We start from the raw sequence: 25,157 nt of genomic DNA, 5'->3' as shown, positions 1-25,157 counted from the left end.
GGCAGCATGGAGACAAGCGATCTTCTTTTCTTCTTCTCGTTTCATAACAGCCTTTCATGGGTCTTAGCCTCTTCAACAAGTTTCTTCCCTTCTGCCCTCTTCTGTACAGTTTTCTGCCATCCTCTGATTCTTAGAGATTTTATATCATCTTCCACATTGTCTATCTACCACTTTCGTGGCCTTCCTCTCTGTCTTCTTCCATTCAAAAACGTTTTTAGTTGTCTTTCCAGTATCCGTCCTAAGGACATGTCCAAGCCAGCTTATCCTCTTATGTTTTATTATTCTTAGAATGTCAGCTCCTTGTGTGAGGCGATACAGGCCAATGTTCATTCTAGATCTCTAGAAACTGTTGTTATCCTGAGCTACTTGCAGATCTTGCACAGAACACTGTTGTTCAGATATCTTGAGCTGCTGCTCTTCAGTACTGGTTAGTGTCCACATTTCACATCCCTAGTTTACTACTGGCCTGACAAATTTGCAGATTCAGCTGTCTATTTAATGACCTAGAGGCCAACAATTTCCTAAATGTATGGAAGCATCTATTACCACTTAATATGCACACTTTTATTTCAGTTGATTTACAGTTTGTCCAGTTAACATTATATTCGAGACATTCAAAGTTACACACATGTTCAAAATTGAAACCTACTGCCTTCCTGGTGAAATCATGTACTTAGTCTTCATTTCATTAACAGCAACACCTCTAGGCAATGTGGCTTTGTACAGTCCACCTACTATTCTCTATTTAAACTCTTCTTCTATTAATAGTTGCTGCATCATCAGCATACACACACATCTGGGTTTACTTTGTGCCTATGTAGCTACCTATCAATTTGTGTTTATTTGTCAGAAAATTTCTCTCTTTGTCCTTATATGTTGTTTTCAGTCTATTTTGAGTACCTTCTTTGGTAGCACTCTCATCTCCACTATTTTTCTCGTTATGCCTTTCCCTGTTTCCTAATATCCATGCTGTCTCTATTCTCTTTTCATTATGTAATGCCGGTTTTGATCTTGTGTTTTGCTGTAAGCACTTTAGTCCTGCTTCTTTTTCTGTTGCACTGGCTGTCTACATTCATCATCGTACCAGTCTTTATTTCCAGGTGCCCCTGTTTCCTCCAGTATTTCATGTGCTGTTGTGAAAATGCCATTTTAAATAGAGTTCCATTGTTTGTCTGTATGGTCTTCACCGTCGTTTGTTTATAACTCCTGTCTCAGCCTGTTCTGATAGTCATGAGCAGTAGACCTATCTTACAACCATTCTATCTTCCATTTCTTTACTCTGGTACTACGTTCTATGGCAGCCATCACAAGTTTCTGCATAATTTTGGCTTCTATTAGATAATGGTCAGACTTGGAATTAACTCATAGAAAAGTGCGCACAGTTTCTGTATCAGATGCCCACTTCTTCAATACCAATATATTGTCTATTTGGTTTTGCTACATTTGATCATAATATTTTCCAGATCCCTTTATAGATATTTTTCCTTGGGGAACATCTACATCTACATCTACATGGATCCTTTGCAAATCACATTTAAGTGCCTGGCAGGTACTTACTTATTCACAGAAGCAAATTGGGCAACCCTCACACCATTATTACTAGTTTCATTATGCAGATTTTCCGTACCAAACATGCTTCTGAAAGTCTTTTCTTTGCCTGTTTGGCATGATAGTCACTAAGAACTATTTTTTAATCATATCTAGGTATTGTATCACAAACCTCATGTAGCAGATCATAGAAACCATGTGGGGTGAAAGCGATAACACATCTGCTGATACCATTGAAGACCATAAATCCAACTTCATGCTCCCCCTTGTTTTTTATGTTTTGCTGGATAATGTATCAAAAATTTACTGTTGTGAATCTCATTTCTTCCATTCCACCTGATTTCCTGAAGTGGAGCAACTGCCTTACCATACCTTAGTGTCTCTTCCACAATGCTATTTGTAGCACCTATCTACAGCAGTGTATGCACATTTCGTGCTCCAAATTTTTGAGCATCGGTATATCCATATTCATGTTCCTTGGTGCAGTTCATCTTCATAAAGAAAGTCAGCATTCCGTGTGAAATTACTTGTAATGATAGGTTTTTACAAGGCAGGGACATTGACTGTGCACTCAACTCTCAACCTGTAGGACTAGGCTTTCATTTTGGAGTGAGCTCGACTAGTAGGGTTGACAGCCTAGTTTATAGAGCCCCACCTATCCTACAGTGTGAGGCGGGCTTTGTCTGACACCTCTGCTGGGACCCTCTGCTGGTACCATTCCGGCTTGTGTGACCTTGCAGTAGCTATGTTACAGCTAGCATAGCCCCCAGCTTCTTCAGAGCTCATCAGCCTCCCTATCCAGCACAGAAAGTGCCATCAGCAAGGCAGTATCCGCTGTGGATGGAGACAAGTGATCTAATATTTTACAAAAATAAAAATAAAAATTCTTTCTTACTTGTGGGCCTGCAAAAGCATGCTTAGACGCTTAGTCTAAATGGGACCACATGCTACTGGACACACTAGCATTTCTGTTCATAATGTTTTGGTTGATTTTTGGCTTGGTGTATGCAGTCGTATGTTCTATTGTGTATTGATGTCGTATATTTACTTCTTAGGTCTTTATCTCAGTGGTATATGCCATTATTTTATGAGATCTGGCTCTTGCAAGAGCATCCACTGTAATGTAATTGTGTCTTAGGCTCATTTTACAAGCAGATGTTATGCATGTTTTTATAATTGGTAGATATTTAACTTCTTCCCTGTATCATTAAGGAGTCTGTAATCCCTTCTTGTACCTTATGTTACAGCAATTTTCTGTTATTATTTCAGATCTGAAGATGATTGTATAATCAGCTGAAGTAGTCATCACTTAATGTTTTTTTACCTGTGATCTTGACTGTTAGAAATTTTTATTAAGAAATTTTTTAAAATTTTTCCCATGATTGTGTTGATTAACTTTATTGCTTAAACTTTTCCACTCCATTATGCAGACACAGCCATCTCTATGCATTCTTATTTAAATAGCCACGGCCTGAATGGCGAGCAACAGAGAATAGTACAAGTCTCTGTGGAAACAGTGAGGTAATGGATCAAAAATTAGGGTATACATTAAAACAAAATGTGCACTTTCATTCAAATATACTTACATTAGCATTATCATCCAACACTTTTGATCCTGTAATATTTTTTGAAATAGGATAGAGAGCTGTTTTCATAGTCATTTCCATTTGAATTGTTTCCAAATGAATCACTGTCATCTTCACAATTGTGTTTTCTCTCATTTTCACTTTGAGGTTGCTCTAAGATCTGTACATTCTCTTCCCTAGAAAGTTCATGAAGAACTAGCCATTTCAGGCCTACTAACTGGAACATGATGATTACAACCTTTCTCTCTGCACAACTGCTACAGCTTGACACAAAGTTAACACAGGTTTCCCTAGATGATAATAATATTCATCATAGATGCCTAGTACAGTCAGATTTGAGAATGGAACATGAGAGAACTAAGAAAAATAATGTCGAATGAGGCTCAACATTGTTTTGGAAAACAAAATTCACAGTGCCTAGTGCCACGTGTCACAGGAGTGGAAAGGGTTAAGTAACAAATTGGCTCATCAGTAAAGATAACGTTTCCAATGAAATCTTCATCTTTGTTCTGTTGATGTAACATTTCTCTACAAAAATTTGGATGAACAAGCCTATCGTTGTCTCTTAGTTCACACTCCATTGTTACTTCGAGTATGTTGAGATGCAAATATTTTCTTAATACACACCAGACAACTGTACACACAACACCCAGCTCACGAGATGCATCCAGATCATTTTTGTATATCTGTTACAGCTTTGCCTCTTTTATTCTACAACATAATCAGCCACAAGCAATTGACCTGAAGACTTTTTGTGGGTTACTGAGTGTCTACATCTACATCAGTATACTGCAAGCCACTTGACAGTGTGGGATGGAGGGTACTTTTGGTGCCATTAACTGTTCCCCCCTTCCATGTTCCACCCACGAATGGCACAGGGGAAGAGTGATCATTAATATCTGTACCAGCTCTAATTTCTTGAATCTTCTCGTTGTATGTGGGGGAGGGATGTTATATGTTGTCCAACTCTTCCCAGAAAGTACTCTCTCGAAATTTCGAAAGAAAACTTCTCTGTGATACACAACACCTCTCTCACATTGTCCGCCACTGGAGTTTGTTGAGCATCTGTGTAATGCTCTCGCACTGACTAAATGATCCTATAAGAAAATGTACCATCTCCATTGGATCTCTCTCTCTCTCTCTCTCTCTCTCTCTCTCTCTCTCTCTCTCTCTCTTTTATCAGTTCTACCTGGTAAGGGTCCCTACCTGGTAAGGGTCCCAGATTGATGAACAATACTCCAAAATTGCATAGCAGAGATGCTGAGTCGCAGATGGGCACAACGAAAAGACTGTCACAAATAAAACTTTTGGCTGGTAAGGCCTTCATCAAAAATAGACAACACACACCCACACACTCATGCAAACACAACTCACATACACAAGACTGTAGTCTCAGGCCACTAAAGCCATATGTCGAGCAGCAGCACCAGTGCATGTTGGGAGTGGTGACTGGGTGGGGGTAAGGAGGGAGGGAGGGAGGGACAATAGGGTAGAGGTGGTGGACAGTGAAGTGCAGCTGGGGAGTGCACAGGGATGAGTTAGAGAGAGGAGAGGGCAACTATGTGCAGTCAGAATTTAGATGTTGGGCAGTAGAGAGGTGGGGAGAGGGAGGGGATAGTGGAAAAGGAGAGTAGTAAAAAAGACTGCCTGGAGCCCATCTCTGTACTCACCCCTACCACTCCCAGCATTCCTACCTTCTATGTGCTTCCTGAAGTCCATAAACCCAACCACCCAGGACACTCCATTGTGGCTCTCGTAGATTAACACCTTCACCCTGTTACCCTGAACCTACCCTCCTATATAAAAGATACCAACCATTTCCTCCACTGACTCTCCACTTTTCCTGTCCCTTTACCACGCAGTACCCTTCATCACTATTGGCACCATCTCCCTTTACACTAACATCCTTAATGCCCATGGCCTTACCGTTATTGCACACTACCTTTACCAGTGCCTGATGAATTCCAAACCAACAACCTCCTCCCTAGTCACCATGACCAACTATATCTTCACCCACAATTACTTTTCCTTTCAAGACATTACCTACAAAAAAAATCCAGTGTATGGCTATGGGCACCAGCATGGCACCATACTATGCCAACCTCTTCATGGGCCATCTAGAGGAATCCTTCCTAAACACCCAGAATCCTAAACTCCTCACCTGATTCAGATTTGTTGATGACATCTTTGCAATCTGGATCGAGGTGAGGACATCCTATCCACATTCCTCCAGAACCTCAACAACTTCTCTGACTTTTGCTTCACCTGGTCCTACTCAACCCAACAAGCCACCTTCCTAGATGGTGACCTCCACCTCAGAGATGGTTACATCAGTACCTCCGTCCATATCAGATCTCCTAACCATCCCCAATACCTCCGGTTCGACAACTACCACCCATTCCATACCAAGAAGTCCCTTCCATACAGCCTAGCCATCCGTGGTTGTTGCATCTGCAGTGACAAGCGGTCCCTCTCAAAATATACCCTCCCATCGTGCACTGGTGCTGCTGCTTGCAGTGTGCCTTCAGTTGCCTGAGACTGCAGTCATATGTGTGTGTGTGTGTGTGTGTGTGTGTGGTGTCTATTTTTGATGAAGGTCTTACTGGCCAAAAACTTTATTTGTGACAGGCTTTTTGTTGTGCGTATCTGCGACTCAGCATCTTTGCTCTATAGTGAGTAGCAACTTTCCTTTTCATAATATTGTTACATTCCATCCTGGATTTTCCAATGTTAGATACTCAAGAATCGGTCAAACAAGTGCCTTGTAAGCCGCTTGCTTTATGGATGAGTTACATTTCCTTAAGGTTCTTCCTGTGAATCTCAGTCTGACCTCTGCTTTCCTTAATATTTGTGTTACGTGGTATTTCTATTTGAGGTGGCTCTGTATAATTACTCCTAGATATTTAATGGTAGACACTGTTTCCAGCAGTTTGTCATCAATAGCTAAGTTGGACAGTAGTGGATTAAGCAGTACTGTCTTCTAGCACTGCTACTTTCTTACAGATAACTGCATCATCTGCTAACAGTCCTAAAGAGCTTCCGATGCTTTCTACTAGATCATTTATATACATTGTAAACAGTGATGGTCCTATCACACTTCCTTGGTGTGTTCCAGATATTACCTTTACATCTGTCAATTTTGTTCCATTAAGAGTGATATGTTGAGTGCTGTCTGCGAGGAAATCTTGTATCCAGTGATAAATGTGGTCAGATACTCGGTAAGCTCATATCTTTTTCACTAAACAGCAGTGTGGAACAGTGTCAGATACTTGCCGAAAGTCGAGGAACCTGGCATCGACCTGAGCACCATTGTGTACAGTGCTGTGGATCTCATGGAGGAACAGATCGAACTGAGTTTCACACGATCTTTATATGCGGAATCCATTTTTTATAGAGGAGAATTCTACTCTGTTAAAACATCATAATTTTTTATCATAAAACATGTTACATAATTATATGACAGATTGATGTCAACAATATAGGCATATAATATTGTGCATCTGTCCTGTGTCTCTTCTTGAAAACGAGAATGACCTATGCTTTTTTCCGGTCTCTGGGTACACTTTTCTGCTCCAGCAAATTATGATAAACTGCTGCTAGAAGGGGAGAAAGTTCTTTCTCGTAGTCTTTGTATAATCGTACAGATATCTCTTCTTGTCCTGATGCCTTTCCGCTACTTATGGACTGTAGTTGCTTTCCTGTTCCACAGTCAGCTGTCTCAATATTTGATTCATATGATGGTTGAAAGGAGGGACTGTATTATGGTCTTCCATGGTGAAACTGTTTCAGAAGACTGAATTCAGTATTTTGATCTTCTTTTGGTTATCTTCCATTTCAATGCCTGTATAGTCAATGTGTGACTGAATAGATGATTTTGAACCCTGTACTGATTCTAAGTAAGATCAAACCTTTTAGGATTGTGTCAGATCGGTTTAGAAAGTTTTACATTCAAAGTTATTGAACACTACTCTCATTGCTCTCCTACAGTCATTTGTGCTTCATTCAGCTTTTGTTTCTCTGCTAATTTTGACTCCTCTTGAATCTGTGATGAAGCTCTCTTTGTTTATGTAGCAATTTTGTAACACGCCTATTAACCACAGTAGGTCCCTTGAGACCTTGCTCAGAACATAATTGCCTAAGGCATATTGAATTATACTTTTGAATTTTGTACGCTTCTACGTCTTCGGCATTGAGTATTTGATGTTGACTACCCAGATACTCCGCACTTTACACCCTGTTACTCTTGCTAAGCAAAAATATTTTTCTTCCTTTCTTAACATTCCTTGTAATACAAGTAGTCATACTTGCTACCACAGCCTTATGATCATTGACACCTTCCGCTTCATTAACTGATCCAATAAATTGATGTCCATTTGTTGCCAGGAGCTCCAAGACTTCACCTTCTCAAGTTGGTTCTCTAATTATGTGCTTGAAGTAATTTTTGGACAAGACATTCAGAATAATGTTTCTGGCACCATTTTTGATAGCCTGCCTCTTCCAATCTATATCTGGCAGGTTCAAGTCATCCCTTATTACAATAGCATGATCAGGAAAGTTACTAACAATATTTTGGAAGTTCTCTCTGAAGCACTGTACCACTACAGCTCCTGACCCAGGTGGGCTATAAAGGCATCCAATTACCATCCTTTGATCCTTAACTTCACCCAGATTAATTCACATTCAGAAGCTGTGGTGACCTCACTAGATGTTACTGAATTCTTTACTGCAAGAAATACGCCACTGCCATTGGTGAATAAGCTATCCTTATGATAAATACTCCGGACGAACTTAGGATTTCATTGCTATTCACTTGTGGTTTCAACCAACTTTCTGTTCCTAATACTATCTGTGTATTATAACCTTTAATAAGCAGTTTTAATTCTGGGACCTTTCCTTGGCACTCCAGCAGGTTACTAATATCATATTAATCTTTTTTATTTCTGATCCGCAAGGCCAAGTATTCTCTGAGAATTTGTGGCTTATGTATCTTTGATTTTGGCAGGCACTTACTCCTCAACCCTAGTAGCCGCTTGTTGGATGTAGTACACGACTGACCTAATAAGGGGAACCTTATGGTTCTCCACTCAGTAACGGAGGTTGAGAAATTCACATCCAGTACCATCAGAGGATCATCTGAGCCTCTTGCTTAGATCTGCCACTGAACCCCAAACCAGAGGACCGACGTCAACCTTGGGTTGAGGTAGGGTGCTACAAATAGTGAGATTCGCCTGAACCCTGTGTGTGATGCTAGTTGCTTTCATTAATGCAGCCATCTGCTAAAATGAACTGAGAATGGCCTCAGAACCTAAATAGAACCACAGGCGTCATTAATGCCTACATATGTGACTATTTTACAGCCAGTTGCACCGATTGCACTCGCTAGCCACCTGCAGGGCTTCCTCCACATCTTGGACGAGATCCCTAGCAAATATACCGACAGCATTACCTGCCTACTGTTGGAGCTCTCAAGTACTATCATACCCACCCACTGAATTTGTCTAGACTGGGCAGGAAAATTGGCCGCCGGCACAATGGAAAGGCATCCCATGCTGGCTCAGAAATATTACCAACACTGGATGTGATGTATGAACCCATCATTGTGTTCCATTCACATTCAAGTGAAGATGGACTGATCAGTTGTCGTGCATCAAAAGGTGCAGTGACAATCAGATCATCAAGGGGTTCCAGTGGCATCAAGGTGTCACAGTTCTTGTCACTTGTGCCCCAGTGTCACCACAGCTTTGAGCAATAACAAGAAGCCTATCGACCATGGCCAGAGCACTTTTCAACTGTTTATAGACAGCAGCCAATTCTCCTTGTGTCTGCTCACTTCTAGCACAGTCCCTATCCATATTGGACTGCATAAAAATAAAATAACAATAAACTTAATAAAATCTCAAGAAATACAAACAAAGCAATCAGGAGTAACCAAGAAAGTATAGACTCCCACAAAAGAAAAGCGACTTTGGCGCTACAGAGGATGGTATTTATGCAAAATATGAAAGGTTCTTATCTATGCAAAATATAAACAAGGAGAATAAAGAAACACTAAAATTTGCTCTGCAGCCTTCTCACTATAGCCTAAGATCACTAGATCTGCAAGCACATAAAACGGAAATAAATTCATCTACTGAAATGGATGTATCAACAGTTACTTTTTACTAGAAACTTTACTTAACACAAAAGCTGCTGCAAGAAATAAATATGCAAACTCTTTCACACTGATCCAAACTATACACTGTCCTTAGCATGAGATTTAAATGGAGTCACCTTATTCGGCACTTCAGACAGCAGAGAGCTACCCGAGGCAGTCATCTCTACTAAGACTGTCATTACTGCTTGCAGTGGTGTTATTTGGTACTAATGGATTACATCAGTCAATTTTTTTCCATTTTCCAATAAAATTACTCTTTGACTAAGAGTGTAAGATGTAAGAATAAGTTTGTATTACTGCTCAAGGTTATTAAGTCCATTTAGAAACAAGCTGTTCTTTCCTCTGTCACAGTTGGTGAGGTCACCATCGGTGTATTTATTTACACTTCACATTCCGTATGACCAAACTGAGGAACAAATCTCCAAGGTCATGGAACTTGTCAGTATGTGAAATTACAACATAAAAGCAATAACAGATAATAATAAAATGTTTGTGAACCCAAAAATGCCAAGCCATAAGTTTCAGTAAACACAGTCAACCATATAATGTAAGAATCAGCTTAATTTTTCAAGAAACTCCTCAACAGAATAGAAGGAGTGACCCATGAGAAAACTCTTAAATTTCAATTTGAAAGCACGTGGATTACTGCTAAGATGTATGAATTCTTGTGGTAGCTTATTGAAAATGGTTGCAGCAGTGAACTGCACACCTTTCTGCGCAAGAGTGACGGAAGTCTGATCCAAATCCAGGTTGGATTTATGCCAAGCATTAACTGAGTGAATGTTGCTTATTCTTGGGAATGAGCTGATATTGTTAACAAGAAATGACAGTAAAGAATATATATATATTGAGGAGACCAGTGTCAAAATACCCAGGGTAGTGAACGGGGTTGACAAGAGGTTCGTGATCTTAACACCACTAATTGCCCGAACCACCCGTTTCCGAGCCAAAAATATCCTTTTAAAATTGGAAGAGTTACCCCAAAATATAATACCATACAATACAAGCAAAGAGAAAAAAAGGCAAAGTAGACTAATTTTCGTGTCAAACGATCACTTACTTCAGATGCCATTTGAATAGTAAAAATGGCAGCATTAAGTCTTCGAACAAGGTCCTGAACATGGGTGTTCCATGACAGTTTACTGTCTACTGAACACCTATAAATTTGAACTTTTCAGTTTCACTAATCGTGTGCCCATCCTGTGAAATTAAAACATCGGGTTTTGTTGAATTATGTGTTAGAAACTTTAAAAACTGAGTCTTACTGTGGTTTAGCGTTAGTTTATTTTTTACAAGCCATGAAACCAAGCCAGTGTTGCACATAACATCCTTTACTACCAAGCTAGTGCCATCACCAAACAGGAATATTTTGGAGTTACCCATAATACTAGAGGACATGTCATATATAAATGAGGAACAGGAGTGGCCCCAACACTGATCCCTGGGGCACACCCCATTTGACCGTACTCCACTCATACCCCACATCACAGCCATTCTCAACACTGTCTGTTATTAATGTAAGAGGGGAGCCAATTGTGAGCTACTCCCCCCATATTCTGTAATGGTCCAACTTCTGGAGCAATATTTTGTGATCAACACAATCAAACACCTTAGTTAAATAAAAAAAATATGCCTATTGTTTGAAACCTTTTCTTTAAACCATCCAGTACCTCATAGAAGAGAATATAGCATTTTCAGTCGTTAAACAATGTCAAAATCCAACCTGTACATTCGTTAGCAAATTATGTGATACAAAATGATTAACTATGCTTATATACACAGCCTATTCAATAACTGTAGCAAACACTGATGGCATAGAAATAGGTCTAAAATTGTGTACATTATCTCCCTCTCCCATTTTATAAAGTGACCTTTCTACTGAGTGCTTTAATCGTTCAGGAAACTGACCATTAAAGATGTGACTAAGTACAGGCCTAACATATGGAGCACAGTACTTTAATATTCCACTAGTCACTCCATCATATCCATGCGAGTCCTTAGTCTTCAGTGATTTAATTATTGACTCAATCTCCCCCTTGTCAGTATCACAGAGGAGTATTTCAAACATCAGTCTCGAAAAGGCATTTTCCAAGAGAGTTATATGATTCCCTGTAAAAACTAAATTTTTATTTAATTCTCCAGCAATGCTCAGAAAATAATTGTTAAATACTGTACATATATTTGATTTATCAGTAACAGAAATATTTTTACTACAAACTGACTTTATATCATCAACCTTGTGCTGCTGACCAGACACTTCCTTCACAACTGACCATATGGTTTTAATTTTATCGTGTGAATTAGATTCTCTATTTGCACACCACATACACTCTGCCTTCCTAATAACATTTTAAGCACCTTACAATACTGTTTGTAATGGACAACTGTAGCTTGGTTGTGACTAATACTAACATTTTGATATAATTCCCACTTTGTTCTACATGATATCTTTACCCCATGAGTCAGCCACCCAGGCTGCCTTTTACTGCTGGTACCCTGTTTAGAATGTTCTAATGGAAAGCAACTCTCAAAGAGTATGAGAAATATGTTAAGGAAAGCATTATATTTGTCATCTATGTTATCGGCAGTATAAACATCCTCCTACTTTTGTTCCTTGACGAGTTTAAAAAAAAATCCTTTATTGCCGTTGGATTAACTTTCCTACAAGTTTGTAATTACATGTGACATTTGTTTGAGTAAAAAAGGCTTTTTGTGTTAGTTAGTGCAAACAACAATTAGAAGTTTAGTTTCATTACATTCAACTGCTCCTGCACAACATTTAGATATCTGTTCGGTGCAGTGCCGTGATACGTCTGTGCTGGTTTTTTACGAACATGGATACTCTGCCACCCCGAAAGGAACTCCTTGAAAAACAGCCATCTAATCTGTATCCTGGTAAAGGAAGCCTCTGAATTGTCAAATTATTTAAGTGGTGCTCCGATATACCAATAATTTCAGAGCCAACATCCATAAGCAGGGAATCAGCGATCATAAAGCGGTTATTGCATTGATGATTTCAGCCGTATATAGAAATATTAAAAAAGGTAGGAAGATTTTTCTGTTTAGCAAAAGTGATAAAAAGCAGATTTCAGAGTACCTAACAGCTCAACACAAAAGTTTTGTCTCAAGTACAGATAGTGTTGAGGATCAGTGGACAAAGTTCAAAACCATCGTACAATACATGTTAGATGAGTATGTGCGAAGCAAGGTCGTAAGAGATGGAAAAGAGCCACCATGGTACAACCTTAGTTAAATAAAAAAAATATGCCTATTGTTTGAAACCTTTTCTTTAAACCATCCAGTACCTCATAGAAGAGAATATAGCATTTTCAGTCGTTAAACAATGTCAAAATCCAACCTGTACATTCGTTAGCAAATTATGTGATACAAAATGATTAACTATGCTTATATACACAGCCTATTCAATAACTGTAGCAAACACTGATGGCATAGAAATAGGTCTAAAATTGTGTACATTATCTCCCTCTCCCATTTTATAAAGTGACCTTTCTACTGAGTGCTTTAATCGTTCAGGAAACTGACCATTAAAGATGTGACTAAGTACAGGCCTAACATATGGAGCACAGTACTTTAATATTCCACTAGTCACTCCATCATATCCATGCGAGTCCTTAGTCTTCAGTGATTTAATTATTGACTCAATCTCCCCCTTGTCAGTATCACAGAGGAGTATTTCAAACATCAGTCTCGAAAAGGCATTTTCCAAGAGAGTTATATGATTCCCTGTAAAAACTAAATTTTTATTTAATTCTCCAGCAATGCTCAGAAAATAATTGTTAAATACTGTACATATATTTGATTTATCAGTAACAGAAATATTTTTACTACAAACTGACTTTATATCATCAACCTTGTGCTGCTGACCAGACACTTCCTTCACAACTGACCATATGGTTTTAATTTTATCGTGTGAATTAGATTCTCTATTTGCACACCACATACACTCTGCCTTCCTAATAACATTTTAAGCACCTTACAATACTGTTTGTAATGGACAACTGTAGCTTGGTTGTGACTAATACTAACATTTTGATATAATTCCCACTTTGTTCTACATGATATCTTTACCCCATGAGTCAGCCACCCAGGCTGCCTTTTACTGCTGGTACCCTGTTTAGAATGTTCTAATGGAAAGCAACTCTCAAAGAGTATGAGAAATATGTTAAGGAAAGCATTATATTTGTCATCTATGTTATCGGCAGTATAAACATCCTCCTACTTTTGTTCCTTGACGAGTTTAAAAAAAAATCCTTTATTGCCGTTGGATTAACTTTCCTACAAGTTTGTAATTACATGTGACATTTGTTTGAGTAAAAAAGGCTTTTTGTGTTAGTTAGTGCAAACAACAATTAGAAGTTTAGTTTCATTACATTCAACTGCTCCTGCACAACATTTAGATATCTGTTCGGTGCAGTGCCGTGATACGTCTGTGCTGGTTTTTTACGAACATGGATACTCTGCCACCCCGAAAGGAACTCCTTGAAAAACAGCCATCTAATCTGTATCCTGGTAAAGGAAGCCTCTGAATTGTCAAATTATTTAAGTGGTGCTCCGATATACCAATAATTTCAGAGCCAACATCCATAAGCAGGGAATCAGCGATCATAAAGCGGTTATTGCATTGATGATTTCAGCCGTATATAGAAATATTAAAAAAGGTAGGAAGATTTTTCTGTTTAGCAAAAGTGATAAAAAGCAGATTTCAGAGTACCTAACAGCTCAACACAAAAGTTTTGTCTCAAGTACAGATAGTGTTGAGGATCAGTGGACAAAGTTCAAAACCATCGTACAATACATGTTAGATGAGTATGTGCGAAGCAAGGTCGTAAGAGATGGAAAAGAGCCACCATGGTACAACAACTGAGTTAGGAAACTGCTGCAGAAGCAAAGGGAACTTCACAACAAACATAAACACAGCCAAAGCTTGCAGACAAACAAAAATTACGCGAAGCGAAATGTAGTGTAAGGGGGGGCTATGCGATAGGCGTTCAATGAATTCGAAAGTAAAGTTCTATGTACTGACTTGGCAGAAAATCCTAAGAAATTTTGGTCTTATGTCAGAGTGGTAGGTGGATCAAAACAAAATGTCCAGACACTCTGTGACCAAAATGGTACTTAAACAGAGGATGACAGACTAAAGGCTTTTTCCAAAGTTGTTTCACAGAGGAAGACTGCACTGAAGTTCCTTCTCTAGATTGTCGCACAGATGACAAAATGGTAGATATTGAAATAGACGACAGAGGGATAGAGAAACAATTAAAATCGCTCAAAAGAGGAAAGGCCGCTGGACCTGATGGGATAACAGTTCGATTTTACACAGAGTACGCGAAGGAACTTGCCCCCCTTCTTGCAGCGGTGTACTGTAGGTCTCTAGAAGAGCGTAGCGTTCCAAAGGATTGGAAAAGGGCACAGGTCATCCCCGTTTTCAAGAAGGGACGTCGAACAGATGCGCAGAACTATAGACCTATATCTCTAATGTCGATCAGTTGTAGAATTTTGGAACACGCATTATGTTCGAGAATAATGACTTTCTGGAGACTAGAAATCTACTCTGTAGGAATCAGCATGGGTTTCGAAAAAGACAATCATGTGAAACCCAGCTCGCGCTATTCATCCACGAGACTCAGAGGGCCATACACACAGGTTCCCAGGTAGATACCGTGTTTCTTGACTTCCACAAGGCATTCGATACAGTTCCCCACAGTCGTGTAATGAACAAAGTAAGAGCATATGGACTATCAGACCAATTGTGTGATTGGATTGAAGAGTTCCTAGATAACAGAATGCAGCATGTCATTCTCAATGGAGAGAAGTCTTCCGAAGTAAGAGTGATTTCAGGTGTGCCGCAGGGGAGTGTCGTAGGACCGTTGCTATTCACAATATACATAAATGACCTTGTGGATGACATCGGAAGTTCACTGAGGCTTTTTGCGGATGATGCTGTGGTATGTTGTAACAATGGAAAATTGTACTGAAATGCAGGAGGATCTGCAGGGAATTGACGCATGGTGCAGGGAATGGCAATTGGATCTCAATGTAGACAAGTGTAATGTGCTGCGAATACATAGAGAGAAAGATCCCTTATCATTTAGCTACAATATAGCAGGTCAGCAACTGGAAGCAGTTAATTCCATAAATTATCTGGGAGTAGGCATTAGGAGTGATTTAAAATGGAATGATCATATAAAGTTGATCGTCGGTAAAGCAGATGCCAGACTGAAATTCATTGGAAGAATCCTAAGGAAATGCAATCCGAAAACAAAGGAAGTAGGATACAGTACGCTTGTTCGCCCACTGCTAGAATACTGCTCAGCAGTGTGGGATCCATACCAGATAGGGTTGATAGAAGAGATAGAGAAGATCCAACGGAGAGCAGCGCGCTTCGTTACAGGATCATTTAGTAATCGCGAAAGCATTACGGAGATGATAGATAAACTCCAGTGGAAGACTGTGCAGGAGAGACACTCAGTAGTTCGGTACGGGCTTTTGTTGAAGTTTCGAGAACATACGTTCACTGAGGAGTCAAGTAGTATATTGCTCCCTCCTACGTATATCTCGCGAAGACACCATGAGGATGAAATCAGAGAGAGTAGAGCCCACACAGAGGCAAACCAACAATCCTTCTTTCCACGAACAATACGAGACTGGAATAGAAGGGAGAACCGATAGAGGTACTCAAGGTACCCTCCGCCACACACCGTCAGGTGGTTTTCGGAGTATGGATGTAGATGTAGATGTAGAAGCAGTTCACTTTCTTTATATCTAATACCCCTTATATTTGTATGAAATGTGCTAATTCCTTCTCTACTTGGAAACATGATGTCCTCTGAAGGTGATTCCTTAGTTATAAGGACTTCCTTTAAGCAGGTATACATATCAATTGACTTCAGCCTAATAAAAGGTGCAGCTCTAACACCAACTGCTACAGGAATTTTTCCATGAGTGACCCCCCACCCCACTACATTGTCACCTATAACTTTGCCAGCCTCCCCTTCACATACCTATTGAAATGCCGACCGTGCCCAGTGAAACCCTATCTACTGATAGACTCAACTGGCACCACTGCAATGTGACCCATGCCCTCTGCCATCAGTGCCTTCTCCAGCCCCATGTTAACACATGTAATAGCCTCATTAAGATGAATTCCATCATGACACTGAAACAGTTGCATGAAATGAACATCACTGCCACCAGTTTGAGTAGCTATCTTTACCAGGTCATCACCTACATCATATTCCCCATCTCTATCAAGGCTATTCCCTGCTCCTACCCACTATCACTACCTGATCTTCATTCGTAAAATTCCTTCATACCTCCCCTACCGTATTTAATCGAATCTAAGCTGCACTTTTTTTCCGGTTTTTGTAATCCAAAAAACCGCCAGCGGCTTAGAATCGAGTGCAAAGCAAGTGGAAGTTCTTAAAAATGTCGGTGGGTGCCGACACAACTTAGTTCTGCCGTCGAATATATGTAGCGCTACACAGGCATGCTTTGTAGGCACAAAGATAAATACTGGCGCCAAAACCTCTGCGTCAGTAAATAAATTAAAAAAAAAAAAAAAGAGGTGGAAGACAAGCTTTTTTTTCTTCGTGCCGAGTTTCGACCACTGCATTTTCATATATTATCCAACGAAGTAAATACAAATTCCGTATTGTTCATCTTCGAATGTAGCAGCATTTCAATGTACTACGAAAACCCGACTGGCAAGAATGTTTAGAATGTTTGTCAATAGGGCCAACTCTACGTTCTGAATTTTTTCCTATCTGTGAGAAGAGATGGTTGCTAATAGGAACTTTTATAAATTGTGAATCACATGCAGTATTCTTGTCACCATAAGAATAATACGAATATAAACATTTTGCCATGTATTGTTTCGTGTTTCCTGCTATCTCATTTAAATCCTGTCTGCGTAATAAACCACAAACCTAGAGTGAGACAACAGCAAACGCGGAAGAATATACATATCATGTCATGTTTATATTCGTATTATTCTTATGCTAAACAGTGATACAGTCAGAAATGAAGGGAGGCAATTGACTAGATTTTTAAATCTAAGATGACTCTAATTTCTGTGCAGAATGTAATGTACTAAAGAGGCGCCTGCAAAGATTTTCAAACGGAGAAAAATTTTCGCTAAACTCTCGTTCAGAACATCTTCTATCATACGCAGTCTATTATTTGGTTCTTGTTGATCATTATCAAAGAAAGCAGCAGTGTAAGTAACAACAAGTAGCAGTCTCTTGCCATTGTTTCGCTAGTGAGACGATTCCTCTCTCTCTCTCTCTTTTTTTTTGTAAGCGGCGGTAGCGCGCACAAAAGCAAGCCACGCCGCGATCGGCGACAGGCCGTAAACACGCAGTATCAGAGTACGACAAACAATGCATGACACAGTACAGTAATGCATTTTCAGCGTAGAGTGACGTAAACACCTATAACAAAGAAAACTGCGCTTATCAGATCAAAGAAAAATAAGCAATCAATTCAAACCAGATGAAGCACGTGAAAAAGGAAGGGTACCCGTATAAATACGGACGGAGCGCCTGACGCATAGCAATGGCTACCTGGTAAAGCTTAACTGCTGTAGCTGTATCGTCATTCATTCGACCTAAATTGTCAGTGGACCAACTTTGTTTCGATTTGGAGATGCGGCCTAAAACTTTTCTCTCCCCTTGAATTTCGAATCTCAAATTTAGACTCGAGTAAATACGGTATGCTGTCAGTCACCTGAGCCAACGCTGCACTAGGCTTCACAATGCTGATGATCTGGTATTCACTCCCCAACACTTCCTGCAACTGCTGGCCCACACCTCTACTGTCTGAACTACCTAGCAGCAGAACCTTCTTCTTTCTGTTCGACTTTGCAACTGACTTAGGCTTCCTAACTGCTGAGAACTGCTGCATGTTTCCTACACCTACAAGAGGCTCCTCTCCACTAAACTCCAACGGTTGGTCAAACCTATTGCATATACACAAAGTACAACTATCTGAATACCTCTTCCTCCTAGCTGCCTTCTTGCCAACTGCCAGTTCCCATTCCCCAGCACCCTTCACCCTCCTCAACTTATCTAGTTCCTCCTTTGTGTATTGAAACTGTACCTGAAGGGCACAGATCTTATTCTCCTGCTCCTCTATCAACTTATTTCTACTACAGATTCTGTATTCCCAGGAAAGGATCTCACTAGAGTGCCCACTGGCTTCCCCACTGCATTCCCCTCAATAAAATACTTTGAACAAATCCCACACCGTAACCCACTACTCACAAACCTATGACAGCGTCGACACTTCTTACCCATGGTAAAATTTTACAATTACTGAAAAAAACTAAATGCCTATGTTACCTAAGTTCAGTTACACTAGTAGAACTATTTATAGAACTGACAATAGCAGTCTCTAAATTATCTCTCTAGTAAGACAGCAACAACTTCTATTAAACTACTAAACCACAATTAATACCAACATCAGCAAAACTTCACAAAATGTACTAGCTAAAACCAAAAATTCAAGCTGCCACTGGAACAATCAACAAAGTTAAAACAGTGAATGAAAATTTTACTGAAATATTTCACCAGAAACAATAAGAAACATCAGCTGAAAACTAGAGAATGAATTTTCTAAATGACTTCAACACACAGAAAACTCTAAAAAAACACAGTAAGCGGACATTTTCAAAAGTTTATTAAATCGTTATTTCATCACAAACAGCACAAAACACTGTTGAAAATTATTAAATTTAATAATTGTATAACAGTGCACAAACAACTTTGTCAGTTCTTAGCAGTTATGGTGATAAATACTATTTACATTGAATGTTAGCAAGCGGACATGGAGAGATGTACAAGTATGTGTGTGAATATCACACAAAACAGTTTTAAATAGTGTATTATGTAAATTAGATGACATTTTATTATGTATAGTTTTAGTTAAATTTTTCTATACTTTTAATCAAGCTTGTCATGACATTTGGCAAGTTCTGCTTTTTGTATGGTAAGCCCTCCATAGAGTTATCACATGTAATTGTTCTCTTGTTTCCAAAGGTATTTTCAATTGGAAAACATGTTCACAGGAAATCAGTCCAGTATGCTCATGGCATTTCCCATTATGATGCCCACCTATGAGTAATGAGATTCTTTTCTTCTGGTGTTTGGGCAGATATTTGCGATATCTTTTTTGCAAAGTCTAGCTGGAGTCAGCCCAATCAAATATTACTCATCACAAGCCCATTGTTGATGGAAAGCATTGATTTCTTTCCATTTATGAAAAAAAATATATATATATTTTTAAAGCAGAATTTCACATACCCAATCAGTAGACCAGTCTCGGGTTAGTCTAGTATGATGTTCATTTTATCAGCATCTATTAACAGCAGTTCTAAAACACGAAGAATAAACAGTAATCCAGCAGCGACTGATCAGCATGCTGGCCCATGTTGACTGCTACTGCCATGCAGCGGCATTGCCCAATCACTGCTGGAGTACTGTTTTTGCTTTTTATTTTAAAATCCCTGTTAATACATATTGGTAAAATGAATAATTCACTAGTCTAATTTGGGACCGCTCTGTGAAATGGGCATGTAAAATTCCGGTTTAAAAATAAATTTGTTCATAATGCTAAACAGACCAACACTTTCTTTCGACACTGGGCGTCACATGAAAGACATAATGAACAGTTGCAGTATTTATTTGGGGTGAATCCAGGTACACATTACAAAAACAAAATTGCAGCCATCTGCCGAAACACTAGAGAAAATGTGTGTGATGACTCTCAGGGGGAACACTCTGTGTGTGTCTGTGTCTGTGTGTGTGTGTGTGTGTGTGTGTGTGTGTGTGTGTGTGTTATGTATTTTGGTCTTGACCATCAATTGCTTAGACTATTCCACCAAGCTAATTTGAGTTGCTCTCTCCATTGGTCATGTAAAATTACAATTTGTACAGCATTTTTTGTATAATGAGAACAAAAATTACATTTACTGTTGATGTTGGATTCCATATAAAACATGACTCTTGACAACTCTCAGGAGGGACTTCAGTACATAGCTCCGAATTTTATCTGAAATATACAGGGTGATTCAAAAAGAATACCACAACTTTAAAAATGTGTATTTAATGAAAGAAACATAATATAACCTTCTGTTATACATCATTACAAAGAGTACTTAAAAAGGTTTTTTTTTTCACTAAAAAACAAGTCCAGAGATGTTCAATATGCCCCCTCCAGACACTGGAGCAATATCAACCCGATACTCCAACTCGTTTCACACTCTCTGTAGCATATCAGGCGTAACAGTTCGGATAGCTGTTGTTATTTCTCGTTTCAAATCATCAATGGTGGCTGGGAGAGGTGGCCAAAACACCATATCCTTAACATACCCCCATAAGAAAAAATTGCAGGGGGTAAGGTCAGGGCTTCTTGGAGGCCAGTGATGAAGTGCTCTGTCACGGGCTGCCTGGCGGCCGATCCATCGCCTCGGGTAGTTGACTTTCAGGTTTCATAACTAACCTTTTTCGTAGGACTCTCCATACAGTTGATTGTGGAATTTGCAGCTCTCTGCTAGCTCTGCGAGTCGATTTTCCTGGGCTGCGAACAAATGCTTGCTGGATGCGTGCTACATTTTCATCACTCGTTCTCGGCCGTCCAGAACTTTTCCCTTTGCACAAACACCCATTCTCTGTAAACTGTTTATACCAACGTTTAATACACCACCTATCGGGAGGTTTAACACCATACTTCGTTCGAAATGCACGCTGAACAACTGTCATCGATTCACTTCTGCCGTACTCAGTAACACAAAAAGCTTTCTGTTGAGCGGTCGCCATCTTAGCATCAACTGACGCTGACACCTAGTCAACAGCGCCTCAAGCGAACAAATGTACAACTAAATGAAACTTTATAGCTCTCTTAATTCGCCGACAGATAGTGCTTAGCTCTGCCTTTTGCCGTTGCAGAGTTTTAAATTCCTAAAGTTGTGGTATTCTTTTTGAATCACCCTGTACTATGTGCAGAAAGATGAGAACCTTTGTATCATAAATAAGTTTAAGGTAAAGGTTTTGAAAGCTAGTTTCTAATCTGCTTTACATTCAACAGAAAACTTTCAACAGCAATTGTGAAGAGAGGAACTTTGAGGAAGGGAACAGTTTTAGTGGCTGGTACAGCATGGGCTAAAGTAAGAGCTATGTTTGATGACCAGGGAAAGCCAGTGCATGAAGCGCCACCATCAGCACCAGTAGAAGTCTTGGGCTGGAGGGAACTTCCATCAGCTGGGGATGAAATTCTTGAAGTTGAGTCTGAGGTAAATATTTTATTCATGGTGTCATTGAATATTTGTACCAAAAGTTCTAGTCGGTGTATCTAATTGCTTAAAGCCTTCTACAAATATGAAGGCACAGAAGATGTAGAGTATCAATTGCTTCACATCACACGGATAATATTTATCAGAGATACAACTCACTGTGACTGTAATTTGACAACTCTTTATACTAGTAAAACATGAGATTTCAGTTAACTCTCACCTTTCTTCAAAAGATAATCACTAGGGAACAGATATTTAAAGAAAACGTCTGTGACAGAGTATAAGTCAGTGAAATATTATTAAGAATTAATTATTCAACCACAGATAACAAGACAGAATTTACACTAAATTTTAGTACTACGTGGTAAAGTAGTATTCTGTTTCTAAAAATTCATCTTTACTATACTTGTCCATTTTTATTTGTATTTCTTAGAACCATTGTAGTTTCTGGAAGCAAAAAGCATTCAACTCTGTGAAAGTGTCATTATTAAATCTAGAACAGGACTGCAAAATCATTTGCTGAGGAGTGAGACAGATAACAGTTTCATGTGAGACCAGAATGAAAGATAATAGATTCTCTTTTTTTGTTGTGAGTTACTATTAACATTCAGCCTCGAAAGACTCTTGGCATTAAAGTTGATGACTGTAGGCGTTCTGATAGAACTCTGAACATGATATATTACTTCAGACCAATATTTAGGTGTTTTCAATTGCTGCCAATCTTAATCTTCGCTACCTTGTGCTGATACACTGACATATTATGTCCATGCTAATGTCACCCTGTGACTATGGTGATATACGGGGGACAACCACTTACCAGTATTTGTAACTAATTTGATTTATGAACTTGTAGACACACTGAACACAGTGTCGTCCACTAGCTGAAGTTAGATGTGTGAAAAAGCGTTCAGTAACAACTGAGGCCATTTGGTTTCAATTTATACTCCTACGCTGTCAACCACTGTGCTATGTACTCTTTCATGTAATATTATTGACCATTTATTGAGGACTTTTAATTATATGTTGCTCTCGTAATCTTTGTTCAGGAACTTAAATAAATCCAGTTATCTTCAGGCTCCTCCACCCACTCCCCCCTCCGAATTACTTTGTGTCTTTCAAAATTTCATCCAACTGTTACATCATGCATCTGTCATCTGCTACACAAACACCTTTCCTCAAATTCTTCCACTAGCACACCTTTGGCCTGAAGACGTTAGGGCGTGCCCTGCACACATAAATCAGCTTGTCCTTATCCTCTGGCAAGTTTTTAATGAAGTATTAAGTCTTGTAATTCATCTTTCGGGGGATGAAGCTCTCAGTTTAATGTAACATCACTGGAATTATTTGTGCATTCGACATTTTGATTTGTTTTTGCGGAAGAGTGTAAGGGCATAATTGTCTTACTCAAGGGAGCTCACAATTCATTTATAATCCAGTGTTTCCAACTTCAAATTGTTGTGGCTGTGTAACTAGATTCCCAGGTGTCTAAAATTCAGTCTACTATCTAATTTGAGTTCCCAATTGTGGTAATGATTTCTGCACAGGTTGTCTGGATATTATCATCACTTTAATCTTTGTTACTGAATTGAAGCAGGTAGTCAAAGATTTTATTGTATATTCTTCACTTTCCTCCACCTCCTCCTCCTCCTCCTCCTCCTCCTCTCTTCCTCTCTGCCACCCCTAAAAATAGGGAAAAAAACTTGAAATACGTAAAGTAAGGGAAAGGCAACCATTCCCCTATAGCTGACTAGAACACAGAGGGGGTGGGGGAAGGTGCTGTATTCACAGTAGCTTTTGAGCTCTGCCTTTTTTCTAGTAAAAATACACACACACACACACACACACACACACACACACACAAATGTACACTCCCACGGCTGTGGTGTGACTGATTATTGGTTATCAATTACAGAAAGCAGTTACCTGGACTGATGAAGATTTAGCCTTTGAAAGTGGAGTGAGTGTGGGCCGGATGTGGTTGGCTAGGAAAATTAGGAAAGAGATGGTGGGTTTGGTATCAGGAGGACACTGGAGAAGGTAGTGTTCCATGGGCATGGGAGGATATTGGTGTACAATGACGTTGCATCCACAGTGACCAACAAGGAATTTGGTGGTAATGAGATAGGAACTGTGGAGTGGCAGTGACGGAAGTGAGCTTTGTCGTCAGTGTAGGATGGTAGGTTATGGTCATTAGTATAGAGGTGTTGGACAATGAAGGCAGAGGTTCATTCTGTGGGAGCATTATACCCAACCCCAATGGAACATCCAGCATGGTGACCTATGGGATTTCATTTTTGGAGGATAAGGAGTAGGTAAAAGGTAGAAGTGTAGAGTTAGTGGTGTAAGGAGGGAGGTGAATTCAGGTGTCAGGATTTGGGATGGATCTAAGACCTAGAGGTGCTGTTGGAGGTCATGTTTCGACTTTCAGGATGGGATCATGGTTGTAAGATTTATATACAGAGGTGTTGGAAAGTTGGCAGAGACCCTTGGCCAAATAGTCACTGCGATTCATGACCACTGTGGTGGAGCCTTTGACTGTGGGGTGGATTGATTCTCAGAATATGGATAACTGTTTTTTCCATAGGAGCAATGTTGGTCTCACTGGGGAGGGATTTAGGAAAGGAAGGCAATCCCATGTCAGAAGTGAGGAATTCCTGAAAGATTACCAGGGGAGATGAGTGGTTGGAGGAGAAGGAGATTGGAACTGTTTTAAATGTGGTCCTGTGTAGGAGTTTGATTGCCTGTTGTAAGTGGGATACGTGGCAAAATAATGTTTCCACACCAGAGAAGTAATAAAGGAAAGTAGGTTCTTTAAAAGTCCAGCATTGTTGAACTAAGTTTCGGGCCAAAGATCTGGTATTTAGAAAGGACTGAGACTTGTACAGGGGTCTGAGTTTTGGCAGAAAGGTTGACAGCATTGTTACGGTGTGGGTGTTCAGGAGCATGTGTTTCATGGAGAGTGGAGGAAGTTTGGGTGATGTGGAAGGCAGAATAGGGCAACAAGACATTGTCAGGAAGTTGTGAGGGGTTGAAGAGAGGGGAGGAGGGTTCAGATGAGAATGGTAGTCTCTTTCTTGGCAATATGTAACACAAAGCAGGCGTAAGACACAAATAGCTGTGACAGCTTGCTCAGCTGGTTGTGGGAATGCTGTTCCAGCTGTTGAAGGACAAGAGTTTCTATTGCAGTGGTGGCCTTCAGGAAGTTTGGTCACATAGTAAAAGGACTTTTCAAAAGAAGTAGAGGCTGTCAAGTAAGATTTGATCTCGGATTGTGTGATAACAAAGGACCAGACTGGTGAGGATGAGGGACTGAACAGACCTTCAAGTTGTGGTAGGACGGGTGACGGTCTTAGGTGCCAATTTTAATGGTAACGCAGTAAGGTGGAAGGGATACCATGTGCCAGATGAGACTTTGGAAAGGGGATGTGTGAAAGGTGTTTTCTTAAGAGACTAGACTGAAAGGAAGAAAACTTCTACAGTTGACTTGTCAGTCGTTACTTATTTTTCCACAACCCATACTCATGATATCCATTAGCTTGTTGAATATATTGTACCAATTAAG

The 25,157-nt window shown here is 39.7% G+C and overlaps 1 protein-coding gene across 2 annotated transcripts in view; it reads left to right on the top strand.

The window, feature by feature from the left end:
- The window catches only part of LOC124788057 (translation initiation factor IF-2, mitochondrial), an 84,117-nt gene that overhangs the window by 25,551 nt on the left and 33,409 nt on the right, over window positions 1–25,157 (top strand). For both annotated transcript variants that reach the window (XM_047255139.1, XM_047255150.1), the window contains one exon: window positions 21,391–21,595. In XM_047255139.1, the coding sequence (XP_047111095.1) occupies window positions 21,391–21,595 (205 nt within the window). The remainder of the gene's footprint in view (window positions 1–21,390; window positions 21,596–25,157) is intronic.

Source organism: Schistocerca piceifrons, chromosome 1, assembly GCF_021461385.2.
Source record: "Schistocerca piceifrons isolate TAMUIC-IGC-003096 chromosome 1, iqSchPice1.1, whole genome shotgun sequence".
Taxonomy (NCBI): domain Eukaryota; kingdom Metazoa; phylum Arthropoda; class Insecta; order Orthoptera; family Acrididae; genus Schistocerca; species Schistocerca piceifrons.
This window is presented reverse-complemented; position numbering and strand designations above follow the sequence as displayed.